Source organism: Haliotis rubra, unplaced genomic scaffold (genome assembly GCF_003918875.1).
Source record: "Haliotis rubra isolate DU_JTF1 unplaced genomic scaffold, ASM391887v1 Scf286, whole genome shotgun sequence".
In the NCBI taxonomy this organism is placed as follows: domain Eukaryota; kingdom Metazoa; phylum Mollusca; class Gastropoda; order Lepetellida; family Haliotidae; genus Haliotis; species Haliotis rubra.
The window spans coordinates 668,531-690,715 of NW_025766953.1; the positions used below are offsets into that span (position 1 = coordinate 668,531).

The 22,185-nt window shown below is 40.8% G+C and overlaps 1 protein-coding gene across 1 annotated transcript in view; it reads right to left on the minus strand.

Annotated features, from left to right (window-relative positions):
- Window positions 1-22,185, minus strand: part of LOC124281614 (gamma-aminobutyric acid type B receptor subunit 2-like) — a 139,635-nt gene that overhangs the window by 16,013 nt on the left and 101,437 nt on the right. The window contains exons 4-12 of the mRNA XM_046717548.1: window positions 21,199-21,369; window positions 18,361-18,468; window positions 16,722-16,787; window positions 15,316-15,504; window positions 13,101-13,343; window positions 11,684-11,744; window positions 8,839-8,928; window positions 7,321-7,471; window positions 3,074-3,206 (exon numbers count right to left, since the gene is read on the minus strand). Of these exons, the coding sequence (XP_046573504.1) occupies window positions 3,074-3,206; window positions 7,321-7,471; window positions 8,839-8,928; window positions 11,684-11,744; window positions 13,101-13,343; window positions 15,316-15,504; window positions 16,722-16,787; window positions 18,361-18,468; window positions 21,199-21,369 (1,212 nt within the window). The remainder of the gene's footprint in view (window positions 1-3,073; window positions 3,207-7,320; window positions 7,472-8,838; window positions 8,929-11,683; window positions 11,745-13,100; window positions 13,344-15,315; window positions 15,505-16,721; window positions 16,788-18,360; window positions 18,469-21,198; window positions 21,370-22,185) is intronic.

Genomic DNA, 22,185 nt, shown 5'->3' on the forward strand with positions numbered 1-22,185 from the left:
TGTCTTCGATTTTCTTCAAATGCAAGGAAACATTTACATTGCTCCATAAACGCGGTCGTGTTTCTGAGGCAAATCAAAGACAGGCCAATGTAACGTGAATGTATGTCATAAAATATTTATATTGCCTTTTAGAGCGAACTAGCGCCGGACATCCTAACGCAAATTATTGCAATTCAATGACGCGTCCTTTTGGAGAATTCAGTTATTTAGTCCAGAAATCCCTACATCAAACACTCTAGTGGTAACGTTCACATAAAAGCGTGGTAAAAATAGCCACTAGCAGCACCAAAAACCACAAAGTGCCATATTCGTGCAAGTGTGAATGTATAATCTGACAGTATTCAGCGCCAGACTATGAATAAATAAAATATACCATAGTGCAAATATTTTATCCCTTTCACTTGTGTGAGTGTTTACATTGTTTTATCCGAAACGACATGGAACAGCGGTGTTGACAACTCGCTGACATTAATTGGACGTAGACTGATATTGGTCTAGACATGCTATTGGGGTAGTTTATAAACTCATCGCCACTGTTGACTGACGTGATAAAAAAGTCATAAATTGATGGATGGGCGATGCAGTTGAGATTTATACGTGCGCTTCAATTAACGCCTGTCAACGGGGCACGCTTCGACGTTGCGGTTCGACAGCGCGTCTCCGTGCGCTGACCCGACTAAGGTAGTTTAGAGCGGTTCGGCAGAGAAATCAGAAATGGTCACATGAGTTTATTTGGTTTTTGTGTGTTTGTTTTTGTTCTTTAAAGCCGCACTCAACAACAGTCAGGCTATATGGCCACGGTCTGTTGTAAATGATCGGGTTTAGACCAGACAATCCAGTGGTCAACAGCAAGAGCATCAATCTATACGCAATTGGGATACGATGACATGTGTCAACAAAGTCAACGAGCCTGACCACCCGATCCCGTTAGTCACCTCTTACGACAAACATGGGTTACTGAAGACCAATGCTAACCTGAATCTTCACGGGTGTAGTCACATGGAAACCAATTAAAGAGAAGGATTAAAATGTAAGAGTGCTTGCAGTCAAGACGTGTAATTCGACAATAACGGTTAACTGCGCAGACATGGGGTGTGTCTGTACATTTGTACGATGTTACGCAAATTTGCATAATACAGTCTATGTTTATTTGAGCAACAACTATAAGAAATTAGGATCAGGATATGTGTATGTGTTGAATAAGTCAGGAATATTGACATGGCGTTGATAAACCAAAGATAATCCTGAGTACGAAGTTTGGTTTCAAACCCATGATATTTGATTCTTGAATTGACTAACCGGCTCATTTCTACACTGTGAATCCCCATAGCTACATACGTAGTGCAGACACGCAGAAGAACAGCATGATCACCATATCCCGCCTTGGGGCAAATTAGAATTTGATTTTGTAGGTCAGTGGTGATAATGAAAACCAAATGCAGTGCAGAACGGATTCACATAATCAAAAACATTGAGAAAGAGAGCCAACTACGAAACATCCCTAAGGACACCGCTCTTACTTCCGGTATATTTAAGGTTATAGTGCTTATCCAATGAAAAATCATGCCTCAGTTTTAACAGACACATGACACATTTACAGACACGTGACACCTTGCTTAATAGAAAATTGAGTAACGGCTTCGAGAAGGGCACCCATTCAATATGCCAGTAAGTTCATGAATGATCATGAGTGATCCAAAAACAGATTGCGAAGTACATTTCCTGATGCAGCTCGGACAGACTCTCTTGGGAGACTTGGACAATCATGTAGACTTATGTAGGCGTACATACATGTCGACACATATACAGGCGAGGCCCACAGTGCCTCCTTCCGGGGGCGTCATGACATGTCAACTGTGGACCTGACATCATAATTGGACTGTATACAGAGATGGATGACTTACACCAGACAGTGTGGAGGAGTTTGCACATTGATACATGAGAACGGGCTCTTCTTGATAATGAAGCATCTGGCATGTCTTGTATACATGTACACGTTGATGGAGTCGGTGATGTCACTCTCAGCCTGAGGGTATGAGGGCGTATTCAGTAATTCTTCATGTGCTGAATACGTAACGACTCGTAATCTCCAACATTGTATAGAATCATCTTGTTTACCTCGTCATAACTGAATCGTCATTTTGAGAACTTGATTGTATAGTGAAGTAAACAGTTAGGAGGTAGAAGCAGCTGAAGTACCTTGTCATACATGTAAATGCAGTTATGATGCCCAGTACACAGAAAAGGGAAGAGCAGGTAGGCGAATGAAGTTCTAATACAAAAGTGACGGTAGAATGTGGGCTGGGGTGCAGTGTTTGCAATACCTTAATTTGCCCGTTGGCTATCAGGGCCTGCCGCCGCCTGAAGGCTTAAAATCTACAGGCCCTGAGTGAAATCTGCAGGCCCATTTTGTTAAAATCAAACCATTAAATACAAAATAGACTACACTGTACACAGTTTCACACTGTTTCAGTTAGCGAAGCCTATGGCGCTAAAAGACGTTTTTATTTGTTAAAGACTGGTGTTGACATTCCTACGCGCAAAGCGCTGAAATACCAGATTCCATATTCAAGTTGGAAAAAAAAGAAAACATTGACAGATAATTTACTGAAGGCTTCAAGGGCCTGCAAATATTTGAAACTGCCGGCCCGATACAATAACAACTGACGCTGCGCCTCCGGGCCGGCGATTATTTCGAACGCTGCTGGGGTGGTGGTGGTGGGGATGAGTGGTGTAATGCCTGACAAGTTTAAGACGTAGCTACACACAGAAAGATTGATTGATTGATTGTTGTTTAATGGCGCACTGGGCAACATTCCAGCTCTATGGCAGCGGTCTGTACATGTTCTTGACCAGACAACCAAGTCGTCGAGCCTGACCACCCGATCCCATTAGTCGCGTCTCACCACAAGCATGGGTTACTGAAGGTCAGTTCTAACTAGGAACTTTACGGTTTCAACGAAAAGAAAGAAAAAAAACAGACGTGACGCACCGTACACATAAAGGGGAAAGGAAATAGCCATGATGCTCCGTACACACAAAGAGAAGATAGGAATCTACAGTCGCGACGTACCGTACACACAAAGGGAAAGATGTGCCAGTCCAGTGTGGCGTCGTCCATGCCGAGGAGGATGACGGCCGAGTAGACGAGGATGCAGCCAGCCACAGCTACGTTGTTAAGTTTGGGGCTAGATAACTTGATGTAACTGGAAACAAGAAAACATGGTCAAGACATGCACAGATATCCATATGCTCAGATCAATGTTGGCACCAGACGGAAGGGGCAATGGAAACGCAGTATCTCCCATTCCGTATTACAACTACAGTTACTTACAGGGTTTATATGAAAACATAAATTGGACCCACCGCACTAATGTACGCTCCCATTGTTTTCCGTTCTAGTATCCGAAACAGACAGTATCCATTCTCAGTCGCCAGTGCAACGATGTAACGTTTTGCCAAATTCGTGTGTAGAAAATATGCAATAATTATTGTATGTTCTTCCAAGAAAACATTATAGGTTTGTGCTAGCTTGACGTATGCCGACTGCCTTGCACAAGGCATACACCACTAGAGTGGTCATTATAAAGAAACACCATTGGAATTTGCATGTATGAACTTCAAATTGCATTTTGATTACCAACTCTACCGAAGCGCGTGTCATTCCTTGGTCAATGGAAGGATTTCGCTCACGATATTCAGTGTGCGTTTTTATACTTCCGAACCTTAAAGGTGTGAAAAGGTCGTCTTGATTTATCGCTAATAGTGAATTTAACGCACCTGTTTCCAGCCATTATCAACCATTACCAAAAGCTGCAGTGTTCAGAATTATTCATTTATGCGTGTCACTTTTGTCTCTCCCGTCGCTTCTTTTCACCACAGTACACGTTTTGCTGCCATCACTGCCCTGCGCCGTGAGTCGTTATATGGGCGTTTAATAATGATGCCTGTGAATTTTAAGAATTTAGAATTCTGTCCAAATGTACAGAGAGTTCAAGCTTTCAGATTCATACACCACAATTAACTCTGAGAAGAAACGTAACAACTGAGAATTCTTGACAAAAGACGTTTTTGTCATGCTAGCATATTTCTAGATAATTAAAACTAACGGCCCTGACCACGGTACCAGACATGTCGGGGATTATTCGTGTTTTCTGTTCCTTGCAACATATACCCTAAAGGACAGTTTTAGCCAATTTCAAAATGCGTGCAAGTCCGCCATTAATCATAAGCGCTACGGCTTTCAAAAGGTAATTTGAAAATGTCAGCGATGGACGCAACTAAATATGATTAATGTTCTTTCTTTTGTAAAATGTGCACCGAATGGAGGAAAGATGGTTGGTCAAGCGCTGTGATAATGATCAGCCTTATCAAGTCTTCCAAGAACTCTCAACGGGTCTCGCTGACCTCGTGCCGACTGTGCACGTGCAAGGCGTGCCAGGTCGGAGTCTAAACTATCTAATATCTCATCTTAGTCAACATTGTTAGATGCTAATATAAACATTGTATAAGAAAGGTTCCTATGCCAGTACTCTCGAGAGAATTATATCCTTTAACATGGCCAATTCAATCAAAGAAAATTTCTGATAGCGCCAAACCCCGTCTCATCAATTTGATTTCATATGCGTGTGATTTTGAGAAGTGATTTGAAAATACTCCTTTTTCAAATACAAAACTCTGATGGTAGTTAACACGATTGTTTTGCGTTGTGGGAAATCACGTTCTTCGGGTCTGTTAAGCCTATAGTGATTTGATTACAGAGAGACCTGAGAATTGCATCTCTAATGATCAATAATCCATAACGCGGTGCTATCGCCCAGCGTACATACCTTCAGACCAGCAGAGGAATAGCGGTTAGTCACATCCATGGAAAACTCGATTCCAGCATAACAAGGGAATCTCTAATTTCTTTGATCCTGTTTTTAACGGAATGTAATTTGAAATTATTCGGTTCTGCCATTGAAGGCCAGCATGTAACAAAACCTCGAAAGAAGATCGTCTTCTTTCACAAAGTTAATCACTACGCCAAGTAACTGTTTCGCTTTTTGTTCCCAGCGCGTTGATGTTTAATGAACAGACAAGATGCGTGAAGATGATTATACTGTGTGTTTATGGGCGATAGAGTGAAGAAGAGGTATCAATCATTGTAATTTAAACACGTACATGTTTCAATCCGATCAGTAAAATCACTTTTATTTTGCAATTGTTTTAGCTTAGCCGCAGTGGAGTGTGACAAGGAGCTGTTCTGACACTGAGGGGCGACAAAAACAAGGAAAGAGAGTTTTCCATTCAATCAGTTTTGCTGGTTTTCATTAATCAGATAGGAACATCCGCACCGAATGTCTCCGTATGACAGATTATCATGCTCTTCTTTAACAAATCATTCTGTTTGAGTTTTATTAATGGCGTTTTAGGCAAATATACGAGTCGGCCGCAAACAGTAATTGAACGTTTAGCAATGTATCCATTAGACCAATTATCAAATGTGAAGTTGAACTGACGGTTTTTCAAGTTTTAGGAAGTTAAAGACAATTATAGAGGTATTTTGTGTTAATACAGAAATCAATAGAATTTCAAAGAAAGTAATAGGTGAACAGTTGAATTGAAAAACCTTTGAATGTTGTTTGTACGCACTTTCATTATGAGGTTGTTCATTTAGTTCCATAGCGTATCGTCACAGATGAGAGTTAAATTTACGGTGGCACCATATCGTGAACTGAACCAGTTGTTATATCTACAAACATGTCATAAACTCAAACTTGTATTTAAAATCAATTGCATAAAACATATTTCAGAATAGCAACATTATTTACAGATGGTTTAACTTTAAACACTGCTGCCAGTTAGTAAACAAGGATGTCTTGCTGACTTACGTCATAATAAACATAGGCACACACACACACACACACACCCCACCCCCTATTGTTTTGTCCTGAAAGTTTATTAAATGATCATTGAAACTCGTGAAAATGAGGTGTGCACCCCTCCTTTCTTAAGAGTGTGACCCACCCCTACCACCGCCCCCTCTTTCTCAAAAAGCTGTATCCGCCCGTGATGAACCCTTTGACCGGTTGGTTCTCATTTCGATACTTTGCAATACGCCTACATCCCAACTCGCCTTCACTAAGTACTGTAGGCGAATAGGGACGGTATAACACCTCTTTGAAAATACTGAGCTCGTCTGAGAATATGTTTCAAGAGCATTGGAAAGATGAATTGAATTGTTAACATGAAACAAGAAGTCTAGAGAAGTATATGTGCGTCAATTCAACATTCTCAAGACATTGAGATTGACCACATTTGGAGTAGAACTGTCAACTGACTTTGAGGTTGCTGTTATTTGTGCCATCCAAGAAGTCTTTCCAGATTCAGACGTTCGCGTATGCCCCTTCCACTACACTCAAGCCTTGCTGCGTCATGTCTAAGCTAGTGGACTAGTCTATTTTTACCCTAGGGGTGACAAAATCAGCCCGAAGCGATGCATGCCTCAGGGACCGGCTTCATAAAACGCTTTCAACCCTAGGACTGTCAAATCTATGTATAGGGGTTATGACATTCGTAGCACAGCGACCCCTTTGGGAAACGGGGCTCCAGAGGTTTTAGTACTTTGATGAAACCCGAGAGCACGTGTATGGTGTTAACAAACATAAACGGGGTGAAGTGGGATTTAGCCTGCACAGCCAGGACACCCGTGCCCATATAGCCTGCAGTAACTGGCATACATACATTCATGGAAAAGAGATGAATACAATAAAAGGCACACACGGCAACGTATGTAAATAGAGATGTTAGATAAGATACATTCAAATAGAATTCGAGATAGTCTGGGTTACACAGTACCGACCACCACGTTGTACCATTATAACAGTATAAAAGGACGTCTTGCTGCTACCAGACAACATCTTTGCAAAACGTGTAGTCATAGAATAGGTCTTAAGCAACTCATGCTTGACGTAAGAGGCGACTAACGGGATCGGGTGGTCAGGCTCGCTGATGTGGATGACATGTCATCGGTTCCTGATTGCGTAGATCGATGCTCATGATGTTGATGACTGAATTGTCTGGTCCAGACTCGATTATGTACAGGCCGCCGCCATATTGCTGGAATATTGCTAAGTGCGGAAGGAAAGCTCGAAATGACATTCACCACTTAAATAAAATCCACGTCCACATGTATGATGGAGACAAACTTAGATATATAATCTGGTCCGTTATAGGAACTGCAACCTGTAGCGCCATTGACGCTTGGGTCGCATCGGGCACGACATTCGACTGTCTGTACAGTGTACAGAACTGTACAGATGAGCCTGCCCTACTTACCGGAGTTTCCTGTGGTGGAGATTAAACGTGAGAAACAAAATGGCGGCTATGACTCCAAAGCCACACAGGACGCACGACACGTAGAAGAACAGTGGATCGATGGTCTTCTGGCTCAGCCACACGATCTTCTTGTCCCGTGGGACACGCCCACCTGTGGGAAGACAGACAAGTGAGGATAACTGTTAAAGTAACCAGTTTAAAAAAATGCTGGCACTCACAAAAAATGTGTAATTTTGGATTGTAGACCGCTCTTAACAGTCGGTGGGTTTTGGTGTAAGGGGGTTGGGTGCGTGTTTTTGTGTCTAAATAACTAAATAAATGCAAACTTAAATCATCCACCGTCTTCGTATGACCTGGGAAAAAATGTTTATAATGAGACTTTTTACCGTTAGTTCAAGAAATATATCAAGATCATGGCAGCAAAGGGAAACAACTCTATACAGCAACTCGACGTTGTTCATTATACCAGTGCAGTACCAAATCTTTAAAATGTTTAAAGACGACACATTAAGATTCGGTCTCAGGCGTAAGTTTTACCCATAGACTGCGCGATGATTGGTTTCAAAGAAAGCCTGTTTAGGTAAGCAAAGCAGCGCTGCTTCACACAATCATTGGATCAGTCATTGGCCTTTGCGCCTGGGTGTATTCTTTCCAAGCAAGGCAATAGATTTAATTAGAATCATCCCCTGAAGAGCGGCAACGTAATGACTTTACTCACGCAATGCACCCAATCAGTCAAGTTGCAGACCGAGAGACTCAGTAACGCAGTTGTATGCTGTATATTTCAATGGAGATCGATGCGTCACAATAATGACGTCATATGATTGTCAATAAACAAGAATAACCATTACTTAATATCGTGTACAACCTATCACCCCTGACCTAGATATTTGTACGTTTGTGGCAATATTAATGCAATATTGCAAATGAAAGAATAAATCCAGCTCCACCTCCCTTGTTTTCATATCCCCTGAATTGAGTGATAAAGTCGATTACAAAGTCTGTGACAGTTTACGAAAGGTGTGTAGCTTGTACTAACCTAGAAATATATGTGACCGTCTACGAGCTGTACACATCATGTACTAATCTCGAAAATGTCTACGAACTGTGAGAAACTTGTATTAACCTTTAATACATATATGACAGTATACGAACAGTACGTAGCTTGTAACAACCTTGAAAAAGTCTGTGACAGTTTACGAACAGTGCATAGCGTGTACTAACCTGGAAAACGTCCGTGACAGTTTACGAACAGTGCGTAGCGTGTACTTACCTTGAAAACGTCCGTGACAGTTTACGAACAGTGCGTAGCATGTACTAACCTTTAAAATGTCCGTGACAGTTTACGAACAGTGCATAGCGTGTACTAACCTGGAAAAAGTCTGTGACAGTTTACGAACAGTGCATAGCGTGTACTTACCTTGAAAACGTCCGTGACAGTTTACGAACAGTGCGTAGCGTGTACTAACCTTGAAAATGTCCGTGACAGTTTACGAACAGTGCGTAACGTGTACTAACCTTGCCAGTTGATGTCACGGCACTGATTGCAGTTAAAGTCCAGCTCGTCACTGTTGGGTTCTAGGACTGCCACACGTGTAAAGTTACCATCTAAAATAAACACTTTCAAAGTTAATCCCAAACCTATTTTCATACAACTATTATATACTGGTATGTGATCTTTTATGCTGTACCTTAATTAAATATACTACTCGGAAGAAGTTAACCACCATACATTCTCCCAAATTACTATGTTTAATTTGTTGTGACAAGACGTACAGATACAAGAATCATCATCAGATGCAACACAAGAGGCATCATCAGATGGAAGTCCCACTCCCATCGCCCCCGTAAATTCGAAAGAAGAACTTTTCTGATTGTTACATAAAGTCTCGGATGATCTGTCCAGCTTGATGAGGGAATTTCAATATAATCTGCCTATCCGTATAGAAGAGTGGTTATTTAGCTCTCAGAACAAAACGATTAGGATTCAGAACTTTTCATTTTGCATGTCAGGTCGTTTTTGTCTTAAAGATATGTTTTAGCGGTCGTCACACAGTTGCTACAATACATTGTGATTTGTTACAATTACATGGATATAAATATGAATAAAATTGCAAAAATGTGAGTGAGTGAGTGAGTGAATATTTAACGTCACATCGGCAATATTTCAGCCATATAGTGACGAGAAATGTTTTATACAAATATGCAAAAATGTGATGTACAGTTATGATAACATAAGCAGTCTTGTTTCCATGGACAGAAAATCGAAAACTAATAATACAGTGAATGATACCAATTGGCAATCTGGGTACCGTTGTACAAAACAACCTTAGCGCTAACACTACCTTAAGTCTATGTTATGGTATGGGAGTTACGGTCACCTTAGCGCTAAGATCGTTTTGTACAACGGCACCCTGATCTCGTGTGTGCAAATCAAGTCGATTTGGGGATATGGTCCGGACAAGCCCAACGCCATTAACAGAGTTAAACATATTGCCATGGAAACGAACAAAAATAAATTCCGTAAATAGCAATAGACACACGCTGACAATGGGGTGTCTCAGTGTGCAAAGTTTCAAACCAAATTCCAATTAGTACAAACACACCACTATGAACCTCGTCAAAGTCCACCTTGTTCAAATGGAAACAGAAAAAAATAAAAGTTTTTTCAGTAGCAAAATGCTTCAGCTGACCCCCCGGGGATTTCATGAGAGAGTAACTATTACAGATATGATCCGGACGAAAAATGAACGTGGACGGACATAAGGGCCATCAAGCTGATTACTATATCCACCGTTTCAGATAACAGGGGATAACAAAGACTGGGCTGTTCTTGAACTTTCAGTGTGATATATACTCTTTGTATACCGTTATGACAGATCAGCTCGTGTACAAATGAACAGTAAAACATGTATCCAAAAAGACGTTTTCTTTCTGCTGCGTGTAGGATACGTGAATGCTGAACAGAGCTATTAAACCATTACGATTGTATGATTTAAATTGCAATGAGGTTGAATATTTATTCTCACGTCAGTTATATGTACATGTAATAATATCACCCAATTATTGTACATCAAAGTTACATACATGTTACGAGACTCATCAGGTTAACCATGGAATCGCTCATGTATCGAACAGACGCAATTCGGATGTGACGAAACCAAATGTACATATGGGCTTGACCTATCATAACAGTAAACACATTTCAGAGCCCAAACCACCTGCACACTATCCGGGTTAGAACTGATCTTCAGTAAACCATGCTTGTCATACTAGGCGACTAACGGGATCGGGTGGTCAGGCTCGCTGACCTGGTTGGTGCATGTCACCGTATCCCATTTGCGTAGATCGATGCTCATGCTGTTGATCACTGGATTGTCTTGTCCAGACTCGATTATTTACAGACCACTGCCAATAGCTGGAATATTGCTGAGTGCGGCGTAAAACTAAACTAAACTAAACTCAATCAATCAATCAACCAAAACTTGCAGACCGCTGCCATATAGCTGGAATATTGCTGAGTGCGGCGTAAAATTAAACTCAATGAATCAATCAGACGATTGTCCCGTAGCCGGAATATAGCTCAAAGTGGCTCTAAACAGCAAACAACCAAAGCATTCATTTTATTTTACAAGATAACAAATAATACATAAAACGTAAACAGGACATATGTAGCCTAAAAGACGCTGGCTGCAGTACTAAAAACTACACATTAACAGAAAACTTCAAAAAGAACGACAAAACTGTTACGCAACGAAAACGCGATTTAGTTCCCCTTCCATTCGCTCAGATGAGTTAAACTTAATGACGAGCATATATGTACATCTGTAAGCTATTTTAGTTCGTGACTTTGCCAGAATCCCCCGTACGGCTGTTAACATCACACATGCAAGTACATGTACATACGGTTCGGTGGGGTAGTCTAGTGGTTAAAGCGTTCGCTCGTCACGCCGAAGACCCGGTTCGATTCCCCACATGGGTACAATGTGTGAAGCCCATTTCTGGTGTCCCCCGCCGTGATATTACTGGAATATCGCTAAAAGCGGCGTAAAATTCAACTCGCTCACTCACATGTACATACACAGAGAGAAGATTAGGGATGCATGGAAGATGAACGAATTAGTGATAGGCGCCCAAGAGAGCGCAATAAAGTTGGGGTTTTTTTAATGCTTCTGGGTCAGTTTGAAAATAATCTATAATCTATTGTGAAACCTGCAGCGTACTGGAGCGCTTAACAGCCACGCTCAGTCTTCCTGCCGCGGTGTTTTGTTCAGATGATTTCATCGTAAGACACAAGTCGATATTGCATAACACATTTCTCCTATAATGGCATGGATCCCGTATCATTGGTATTGACAATTACCTTGGTTTTGATAGATGACTGCTATACTCTCTCTGTCGGAGCCTTTGAAGGAGACGGGGCCCTGTGAGATAAAAAAGATAGTTGTTAAAAATATAAAACTGGAATGGTATATAAGATCTTATTCACCGGTGCAGACATGCGCCGATTACACGGCTGAGGAACATGCTAACAAAGGCTTTCATTTCTCAGATGTTTTTTATTTGCACGCAAAATAATGCACGCTTGTCTGGATTTTACTTTTTGTTGAAGAAAGGTATCCTTGATATATAGTCGGTTTTTGTAAGAGCGATTTCCATAAGATAATTATTGTTTTGATCAATTTGCAAAATACAGGGATCTTATGATCATTTGGTTATTCTTTGAGGTAGGGTTGAGTGCCCACACTGATTAAATGTCCAGCAATGCAGGAGGTTGGGCTGCGTTAAGTTGTATTGATGAGCGCGCTGGGTCCTTGCTGTATATTTCAAAAGAAACAAGCAGTTTTGTAGGAATATATAAAGTCTGATCTTTCACCTGACAGATTGCCAGTTTTGACTGATGGAATACACGCGAGTATTCACATTAAAACTCTCATAAACACTCGCATTCAATTCTACATTAAATTCTACATTATATGGGGCGGGGTTAGCCTAGTGGTTAAAGCGTTCGCTCGCCACACCGAAGGCCCGGGTTCGATTACCCACTCAGGTACAATGTCTGTAGCCCATTACTGGTGTCCCCCGCCGTGATATTGTGGGATTGTTTTTTTAAAGCGGCGTAAAACCTCCCATTCTATGTTAATAATCCACACCCAGCTCCACATAAACAACCTTGTTTACCACATCCTAGCCTGCAACCACGACCACAGCCACATCTAACAGTCGGCCAAAAGAAAGTAAATCCTAGAAAAAATTGATTTGACCACATAAAAAAGAAAAGACTATCAGAACATTATAAGGTAGAAACAATCTGGAAACACACCTACATTAAGGACCAACACAAAATAAGATATTCGTATCAAATACCAATTAACCATTTTGATTAATTTTTTAGCACACACACACAGAGTGGAGGTGTTATCGGATATCAGGAATCTATGATAAAGTTTGCTACATTCAGGGCTTCATTACGACTAATCAATGGCACAAACCATCCGGGTATTGTCTTTATTGGATTCGGTTTGCTCTTAAACTAGTTCTTAACTAAAGATTAACATGGGGCCTTTCATCTGTGATTGGGTATCCCGAAGGCTACAATTGTGATGCGAATGAAGTCATTTGAAACATGACCATCTAGGGACAAACAAGCAGCTATTTTTATCAATTTTATCATCATCGCTATTATTATGGATAAGAAAAATTAATATATATCTAGCAAAGAGGGAAGACACTCACTCACACACACGCACGCACGCATACGCACCCATACCCAAACCTACCGAGACTCCGACAAAGCCAAGGTCGTCAATGGTTTTCATGAAGGCGTCCTTGACAGGGCGCATGTCGGAGTAGTTCAGCTGTCTGAGGTCGGGGAGGCTGTCGTTGCCAGTGTCAGCACGTTCAAGAGTCGCCCTCAGTGTTAACGCTATCGTCCACATGGTGTCGTAGGTTGTGCTGGCATACATGCTCATTGGCGCGGACCCGTTGTTCTCCCAGTACTCGCGCTGAAACTCCCCTGTTGTCTAGAAACACAGTCAAACAATTCTGGAGTGGTACACATGGGGAAATATGTTGGAATGTTATCATAATAAGCCGTGCGATAATGTCTCGGAGTGTATTGCGACGTAAGTGGAATGTCAGAGCTACTGAGAGCTATCTCGTTATATTGGGCTCAACAGGAGGATGTATACTGTTTTATAACGGCGTATCTCTTTGTATGTGCATATCAGGTGGCATAAGACGAAGGCACAGGTCCCCTTGCTCGCATTCCTGTTTTATGTTAATACAAACTACCTTCAAAGAGAATATCAAATATAAAGTAGTCATTCATGTAGAGTCTGATCTCATTGTCCTTGAACCACATTATTTTCCCTACTGCATAACCCTCCCAGCAATGCTAAAGCCTTAAATGAAGCAAGTCTAGATTTCCCTAGGTTCAATGTCCCAACTCTATGGGGCTCCTTTTCTACTTTAATGGGTCTATTTGTTACTATCACAATTATATATAGTCAGGGACTAAGCGTTAGTCTAGGTCATTTATTATAGAGGGAGTGAGAGAAGTCTGTCTTAGTCTTTATCGCATTCTGCTCGCACCCTGTAATAAATGATAAGTACCTAAATAAACGTTCACATTTATACAAGATGAATATGAACAATCTAATGATAAAAAAATATAAATATTATCAACACCCCTTCCTTCGTTACACCTTTTTTCATACCCCCATCCCCAAGCTATAACCCCTTAAAACGTTTTATATCAACACGGAAGTGTAGACGTCAAACTATGGGCACCCTAAAGGCATCATTAACCGAGTTCCAAATATCAACTTATTAATTTCTATCTTCCAAGTGAAGACATTCGCTGCTGAAGCCTTTGTTGTCCTTATCGAATGAAGCCTGTAGGGTTTAAACCTCACACGCCTGCATGTGCACTGGGAACTGTTCCTGACGCATCTTCTGTTGCATAGTGTACATCACACACTTCGGTATTTCACGCCATTATTATATGGTCTGTTGTTTCAGAACTATCACGGACATGGAAGATATTACTGTCTTTGATATGTGAGAAGCTGCAGAAGAAACACTGCCCGCTGAGGACATGAGAACCAGGAAGCGGATCTCATAGCATGAGGGAAATCATAGATGCGTGTGAGATTGTAATACACCAACTGAAGTGTGATGACGCGAATAATGCATAAGACCTCCTGCGCAATGGCGCAGTACTGAGTGATGCTCTTGAACAAATAAAGGAACATCTCGCTGGTCCAGATGCAGTGGAGGTCTTGTCGGATATCAGGAATCTATGATCAAGTTTGCTACATTCAGTGCTTCATTACGACTAATCAATTGCACAAACCATCCGGTTATTGTCTTTATTGGATTTGGTTTGCCCTTAACCTAGTTCTCAACTGAAGATGGAGATGAGGCCTTTCATCTGTGACTGGGTAACCCGAAGGATACGACTATCATGTGAATGAAGTCATTTGAAAGATTCCGTCGACGGACAAACAAGCAGCTATCATTTTATCATCATCGCCATTATTATTAATTAGAAAATATATATCAAGCAAAGGGATCACAGCCAGGCTGGTGAGGCTCGTCTGGGAAGTACCAAACCTAAGCCACCAAGAACAATGGTGAATTGGACAAGTTTGTGGTGAATTGACAATTTTGTACTTGAGATGCAAGCGTGACATTTCGAAAGTGAGATCCAAATCTGAATCTTAAATTATATTTTTGTAGGGGTGGACAGAGAACTCAATGATATACATATTTTCATTGGTGTTATCAAAACGATAACATCCAAAATTGAATATCGATAACTTCCGGTTCGTTGGACTGGATATGTCAGAGGCTGCAGTATATAAGCCATCCTATTCCAAAGATTTTTAGAATGGTCACTTTCCATGACACCCTGTACATATTCTGGGTTATACCATGGATGGACCTCTAAGTCAGCCAGTATGAATATTATTATTATGGACAGATTCCTACCAGATTAGCCACAGACATGGTATCGCCCATGAGGTTGTTGAGGCTGGACACGATGATGTATCCCTCCGCTGCTTCCCGTAGTTGTTGTCGTGTGCAGCCGCTGATGTCTGTGCTGTTCCACCATGTGTCTAGGAAGCTCCCGACGAGAAGCCACACGTAGCGGTGACCGTACATGCCCAGCTTGTAGGCCTGTATCAAGCAAAAACATACGTTTATTTCTGTTTATTTCTGCAAACTGCCAAAACATTTTTCTTTCTCCGTCATCTTTACTTATTTCAACTGGGGGTGGGGATAACTTTATGTGCAAAGTGTGAAGCCGATTTCTGATTATCCCCAACTTTCACATCACAAGTATATCGATATTACTGATGGCAGCAAAGTATCATTTATCTGACTTTAATACAGAATATAAGATTCATGAAATGTTTAAGGCAATAGTTATTTAATTTTCCAGCTGTTCCCTCTTTTCGCGTACTCAGTTATGTCAACATTCAACAAAAAAGTAGGGAGCAAACTGTTCGATATGGGGCAAAAGACATCTCGGGGGATTTAAAACCAAAAAGTTGTTATCCGTTAAGCCGGTAGAGTTTCTTTTGCCCCTCAGTTATAATATATACAACCAGTAGAAATTGATTATGCTGTAATGTGACACTACCTATATACTCGCAGATATAAATCCAGTGCATATAATTACTGGGTGGAGTTGGCGTAATAGCCAATCAAAATGGGGATCGGGTGGTCAAAATGGGTGACTGTTTGTGTCATCGTTCCCAGACTTTGTGGATTATTTCCATTTAGTCAACATCTGGTGTGCCTATTCAAAGGACACAGCTGGAATATATATTGCTCAGAGCGGCATAAAACAATCATTGAGACCTCTGTATATCAGTCAGGGGCAGAGTACGGCAAATATACAGTACTCGGGGGACAAGACACGTGACTTTACGTTGCTTTAATCTTATTACATTTGAGCATCTAAAACCTAACCCTGGTATATCCGGACAAGACATCCTTAATGTAGAGTGTTCATAACTTTCTTCAATACAGAGTTTAAACATATTGTACAGGTATTCAGCTGTGGCCAGGATACACAACTCCAAGGCCGCAAAAATAGGCTAGGTGGAGTTGCCTCCCTTGGGCGTTCCAGGATCTGCTAGTTGCGGGTTTAGATTCCCCGATATGCCCAACCCGGAATCAGGTGTTTGTCAGCTCTTCAAGTAGTCGTACGTTAAACGTGCGCTACATTCTATTTTCATACTGACACGACTTAATAGCACTGAATGTTGAAAACGGTCTTAAACATAACTCACTCACTCACTCAGCTATCGTAAACTGTCAACATGTCACACAGAGGAAAGGGTGGTGTGTATTAGAAAGTACTGATATCTTTGTAAACCAAGACAAACCTCACAGAACACTTGCCTCGCAGAAGACTGCGAAAATCCTCCGATCAAGATCCGGACGTCGAGAGTCTGAAAACGTCAGACACATTTATCACATTGCGTACAGGTATTCATATGAATAGCACATAAACACATCTCTACTTAGACAAGTGACAAGTTTATTTGCATTCGAGGCTACACGACCCGCAGTGCTACTCATACAATGAGGCGTATAGTGCGGTGTTTCTATACATATTTTTCAGAAAGGAGCTTACCTGGGTAGGTTTCTATTCACATATATAAATACACTTTTAATAACCGTCGGGTCCACTGATTACAGATGCTGAGATAATTCATCTATGGAAGGATTAGTGCAATGATAAGGCGGCAAAACATCCTCTACTTATTTTCAGTCGAGTAATCTCTGTTTAAGTTTCAGTACAAATCAAACTGATTCTACCAAATTGGGGCGTTATGTCGGTCTGATCGTTATTTGTTCATAACACCAGTTTTATTGAGGTAGGTAATAATGCACGGTGTAGACTCATTGCTGATTCAGCGGATGGAATGCCAGATATAGAGTAAGTCTAAAAGAAAGCCTATTTATATTATTACGTATTATTACATATGTGTGACAGTAAACAGCGATGTGCTAGACAATATTTGAAGTGCGTTTGCGTAATTGAAAACGACGTGGCAGTTCTTAAAAATAGTACTGCAGCACAGCCCCTTTTAAGAAGGAGGACAATGTTTGCTAGTCACTAGACGGTTTTCTTTGAATGACATTGTCAGGTTTTAGGTTTTAAGACATCTTTCCATAGAAAATGTCGGTATGATTTTGGAGTATATATAACAGATATTTTATGTGGCATTTTCGTGTTGTAAAACACTGAAATGAGCATTTTTTTAAATATCTTGCTTGAAAATGACACTTTGTGTATAATAGACCTCTTTGTGAAGTATTGACATAACGTATGACAGTAACAGTTTGTATGAAAGTGATATTCTGTATGTCAATGACCTTCTCGTAAGACACTGACAAGATGCACAGGAACATTTTTGCGTGTATCATGCATTCCGTCCTGCCAATGACCTTAAGCTTGTTGTAAGACATTGACATTAATAATAATAACGGCATTTGTAATTCGCTGAATTCTTCACCACGGAGGGGCACGCTCAAAGCGCTACAATCTGATTATTATTAACCCGGATAACCCAAGCTGCCTGTAAGGCGCTAGAGGGTTATGTCACATATGACTTATCCCACCGGGTACCCATTTACTGCTGGGTGAACAGAGGCAAATTTGAACAAACTCACTATCCTAAGGTGAGACCACATTTATCACACGTGCTTCGTTGTGTGGCAGCACTGATGTCCTAGAAACTCTCAGGAGTCAAGCTGCCAAACACGGTCACCCATCCAAGGACTCTCCGAGGTCGACGTTGCTTAACTTCAACTGATTCGTGACCTGAACCCTTCGCGCTGGAACTCACACCACTACATCATGTCTGTTTATATTCAGCGTCTGATACTCTGTATGTCAATGACCTCCTTGTAAGAGGCTGACACTATTCACTGACCTATTCGCATGTTTTCAAACGCCGCCTCACTTTAAATCCATTAATTTCTGTGTCAGTAAACACCCAAAGCAATGAAACCTACTTTCAACCTCTTCATTTTTTGAGGCACTTCGTTCTTCGACGTGAAGGACAGAGCAGCGACGGTAGAGATGTTGTGGTTGTCGAACACGTCACCGATATCGTCCATTGCCTGGAAAACAAACCCAAGGTGATGAAGAAGTGATTTGTAATTGATTTAGCTTCCTCCGGGCTAAAGTCGACAAAACACACTCCATGCTAACATGTTGACAATCCCAGCGCTAAGACTAACTGGGTCAACATTCCTACGCTGTTCGTGTTTGTCTCGTGGTATAAAAGACCTTCAGTCTCAGTCCCAAGGCAGAATGAATTAACATATATTCATCTCTAAAACTAGTGATGATACTTGCGAAATAATTAAATTTTGTGTCATGATACATATAAACATGTTTTCATTCATTTACAACCTCAAAAACACGAAAAAAACACATTCATTTTGAGCAAAAGAAAATATTCTCGCTCATGGACGAGGTCGTTTAAATTTTGAAATTTCGAAAAACAAATTTATTTTTTCATCCTTAGCATATGTTCATGGATTTTGTTGAAGTTTGTAGAATCCTTTCTCAGAAACTGGCCACAGTGCGGAGAGTTTCTGGACTTTGAGTTTCCAGAATTAAAGTATGACGTGTTATATCTATGAAATAGAATCATTTCTGTTGGATTTTCCACATTTAGATAAGCTAACCCTGAGTCCCTATATTATGAACTAGGACCATGATACAATGATGTGGTATACTTGGTAAATGAATCAGTACCTTTGACAGTAACATGTAAAGTTTTGTTTCAACTAACAGTTATTTATCACATTTAACATTTTGATTTTCAGGCTCATGATATCTCTTCGACCATACTCAGAAGTACCTATGACGTATTTGTTGCATGCGCACCATCCGTCCCAACAACATTGGCTACAGATGGCCAGTGGCGAAACGATATCTCAGTGCTGTTTTTATATGTATGCTAGTCTCCGTATTAAGTATTTCTGTTTCTAAGGCGCTGTTGGATGTACGGTATGTCCACTAAGCTGAGGTTTGTTAGTGAACAGAGTCGACTGGAACAGACCTAAACAGATCTTGGACTTAGCAGTTATTGTCCTGGGTGCCGTTGTACAAAGCGACCGTAGCGCTAAGGTGATCGTAACTCCCATACCCTAACACAGACTTACGACTGACGTAGCGCTAAGGTTGATTTGTACAACGGCACCCAGGTCAAGTCGCTGTATAGGTTCATGGTTTCAGCAATGTGGCATGCGTCCATGGCCTTCGTCCCTCTTGCCTTTGTACCCACATAAAGCTGCCATATGCTGTGACGTAATGGTGGCATTGTTTATATGTGTTGGAACCAAGGTATCATCTATTTCCTGTTACAGTGTCTTACACCACCATCACCACTACCAGAATCACATGCATTCTCGTGTCAGTGCCAACTGTATCTCACATTAGAATGTATCTTATATTAACCTTTCTATATTTCAGAGGCAGATTTCCCCAGTTCAACCTAGATACCCACATTATATGTAAAAATTGCAAACGTTTTACAGATAAATTGCCTGGAACATCTTAACCGCCGCAGTTCCTTGAATACATGATCGAGCTAAATTATCCAATATGTCATGTTCGTATCAACCAGGATCGAAATATTTGCAAAAGACAACAGATGGGTAGTGTGTTTGTGCCTGTATGTATATTAAACAAATCAGCTAAAGAATATAAGAATAACTATAAGTATATACCCTGAACCTGTTCGGTCCTTCGTGACTCAAGTCTTCGAGATTTCAGGATATCACCTTTGATGTAAATCACTCCCAGTAGGAATACATCACCGGTTAATGACCTTGCGGCCTAACAAGCAACGGTGTCCGAGCGGTCACCACCACGGGATGACCATGTTGTCCGGCTAATTGGAAGCAAAGGAATCTCTCACGATTATCTTTACTAATCTCATGTCAGTCAGCACTTGATAGATGAGAACTATACATAAACGCTATAGATGTCTGCCTAACAAGATCAGCCCTACACGTATGGCCATCCAAGGTATCTGATACCAACATGCGACACACACAACCTCGCTCATCGCCCATCATGACGTTCGTGTTAAATATGATTCGTTAATGCCATATGTCAAAATATTCTTAGAGATACATTAGAGGAGATTATTAAGTTAACATCTCACGTGTTTCTTAATGTACACTGGGTTATGTGTTTGTCGCATTGAACATGAAACCGTTATGAGATAATGTTGTTTATTGTTTTGTTTTGTTTCGTTTTGTTTATCTGTTTTGTTTTTTAGAGGAAAGGGTTGTTTTTCACTTGTGAATGACGAAGCTACATACAAATATTCTCCACCACAGAATGAAGTATGTTGCGTTAAATGTCAAATGAGATTATGTTAAAAGGGAAAGGGCTGTCACTAACAGTGCCCTGAAGTTTAATTTCACTCAACGTTGCTCAGGGGTAGCCAAGTGGTTAAAGCGTTGGCATGTTACCTGAAAGATCCGGGTTCGATTCCGCACATGAGTGAAATGTCTGAAGCCCATTTCTGGTGTCCCCTGCTGTGATATTGCTGGAATATTGCTAAAAGCGTAAAACCCAGTTCACTCGCTCAATTTCTCGAAACTATTATGTATATCGGTGTCAGATATTTATTGTCCTAGTTTCAGAGAAACAGTGTCTCATGTTACCTGTCACTTCAAATTGTGTTTCCTTTGTGTGCAATTGATAACTGAAAATATTTCATGTTCCACCTTATTCAAAATATGTTTCTCACCCACCATTCCCTCCCTTTGATATTAATATGTTTATATATGCTATGGATACTATAAATACAAGCCGTTTCTACTTACAAGTGAATATATTTCTTTATCTTCGTACAGTGTAGCAACTGTATTCCACCGGAAGTATTGAATGAGCATGCGCCGAGCAGGATTGAGAGAAGAATCCCCTGGCGCAAGGCGGAAGAACGTATTATATTTCTCTCTTTCGCTCAAAGCAGGTGACGTGGCAGCATGGGATATCTACAAGAGATGAAGCGTTACATAGTTTTAGCACAATGTTCAGTTTTCGTTCATCGTCAATGATATCACTTTGTTGGAGTGAGTTTAGTTTTACGCCGCGCTCAGCAATATTGCAGCTATATGGCGGCGGTCTGTAAATAATCGAGTTTGGACCAGACAACCGAGTGATCAGCATGAGCATCGATCTACGCAATTGGGATACGATGACATGTGTCAACCAAGTCAGCGAGCCTGACCACCCGATCCGCTGGTTGTCTCTTAAGATGAGCATAGGTTACTGAAGATCAATTCCAACCCGATTCTTCACGGATCATTTTGTTGGAAACATTGTTGGTTACACAATTTAAAATTAATTAGTACTTCATTCGTGTGCTGCCACGGGTAGTATAATCTTGATTACCCCCGTAAAAGACAAAAACCCTGAACAAACTAGATGTTAAGTGTACCTATATACCCAACAGTTTCAAGTTTACAACTCACATTCTAAATAAAGACAAAACTTTATGGATGAACAACTTCTTTATTCGGAAGTTGTTCATCCAGAAAGTTTTATACTTATCTGATCATCCAACTTCTAAACATGCCACTCAAAAAAGTCACATTCTAAAGTTTCAGTTTCCAAGTCAAATAACAAAGTTTTAACAATTTTACAAAAGCCAGCAAAAGCAGATCAAAAGCGTTTGAAATGACACTATGTCTGATATTAAAAGCTTCATACGTGTAAGTCACGGCAATTTTGCAACAAAATGCAATATAGTAATAACTTCAAGCGTTCAACAACGAGCATTAGCCCATAGACTCATTTCATCACTGAAC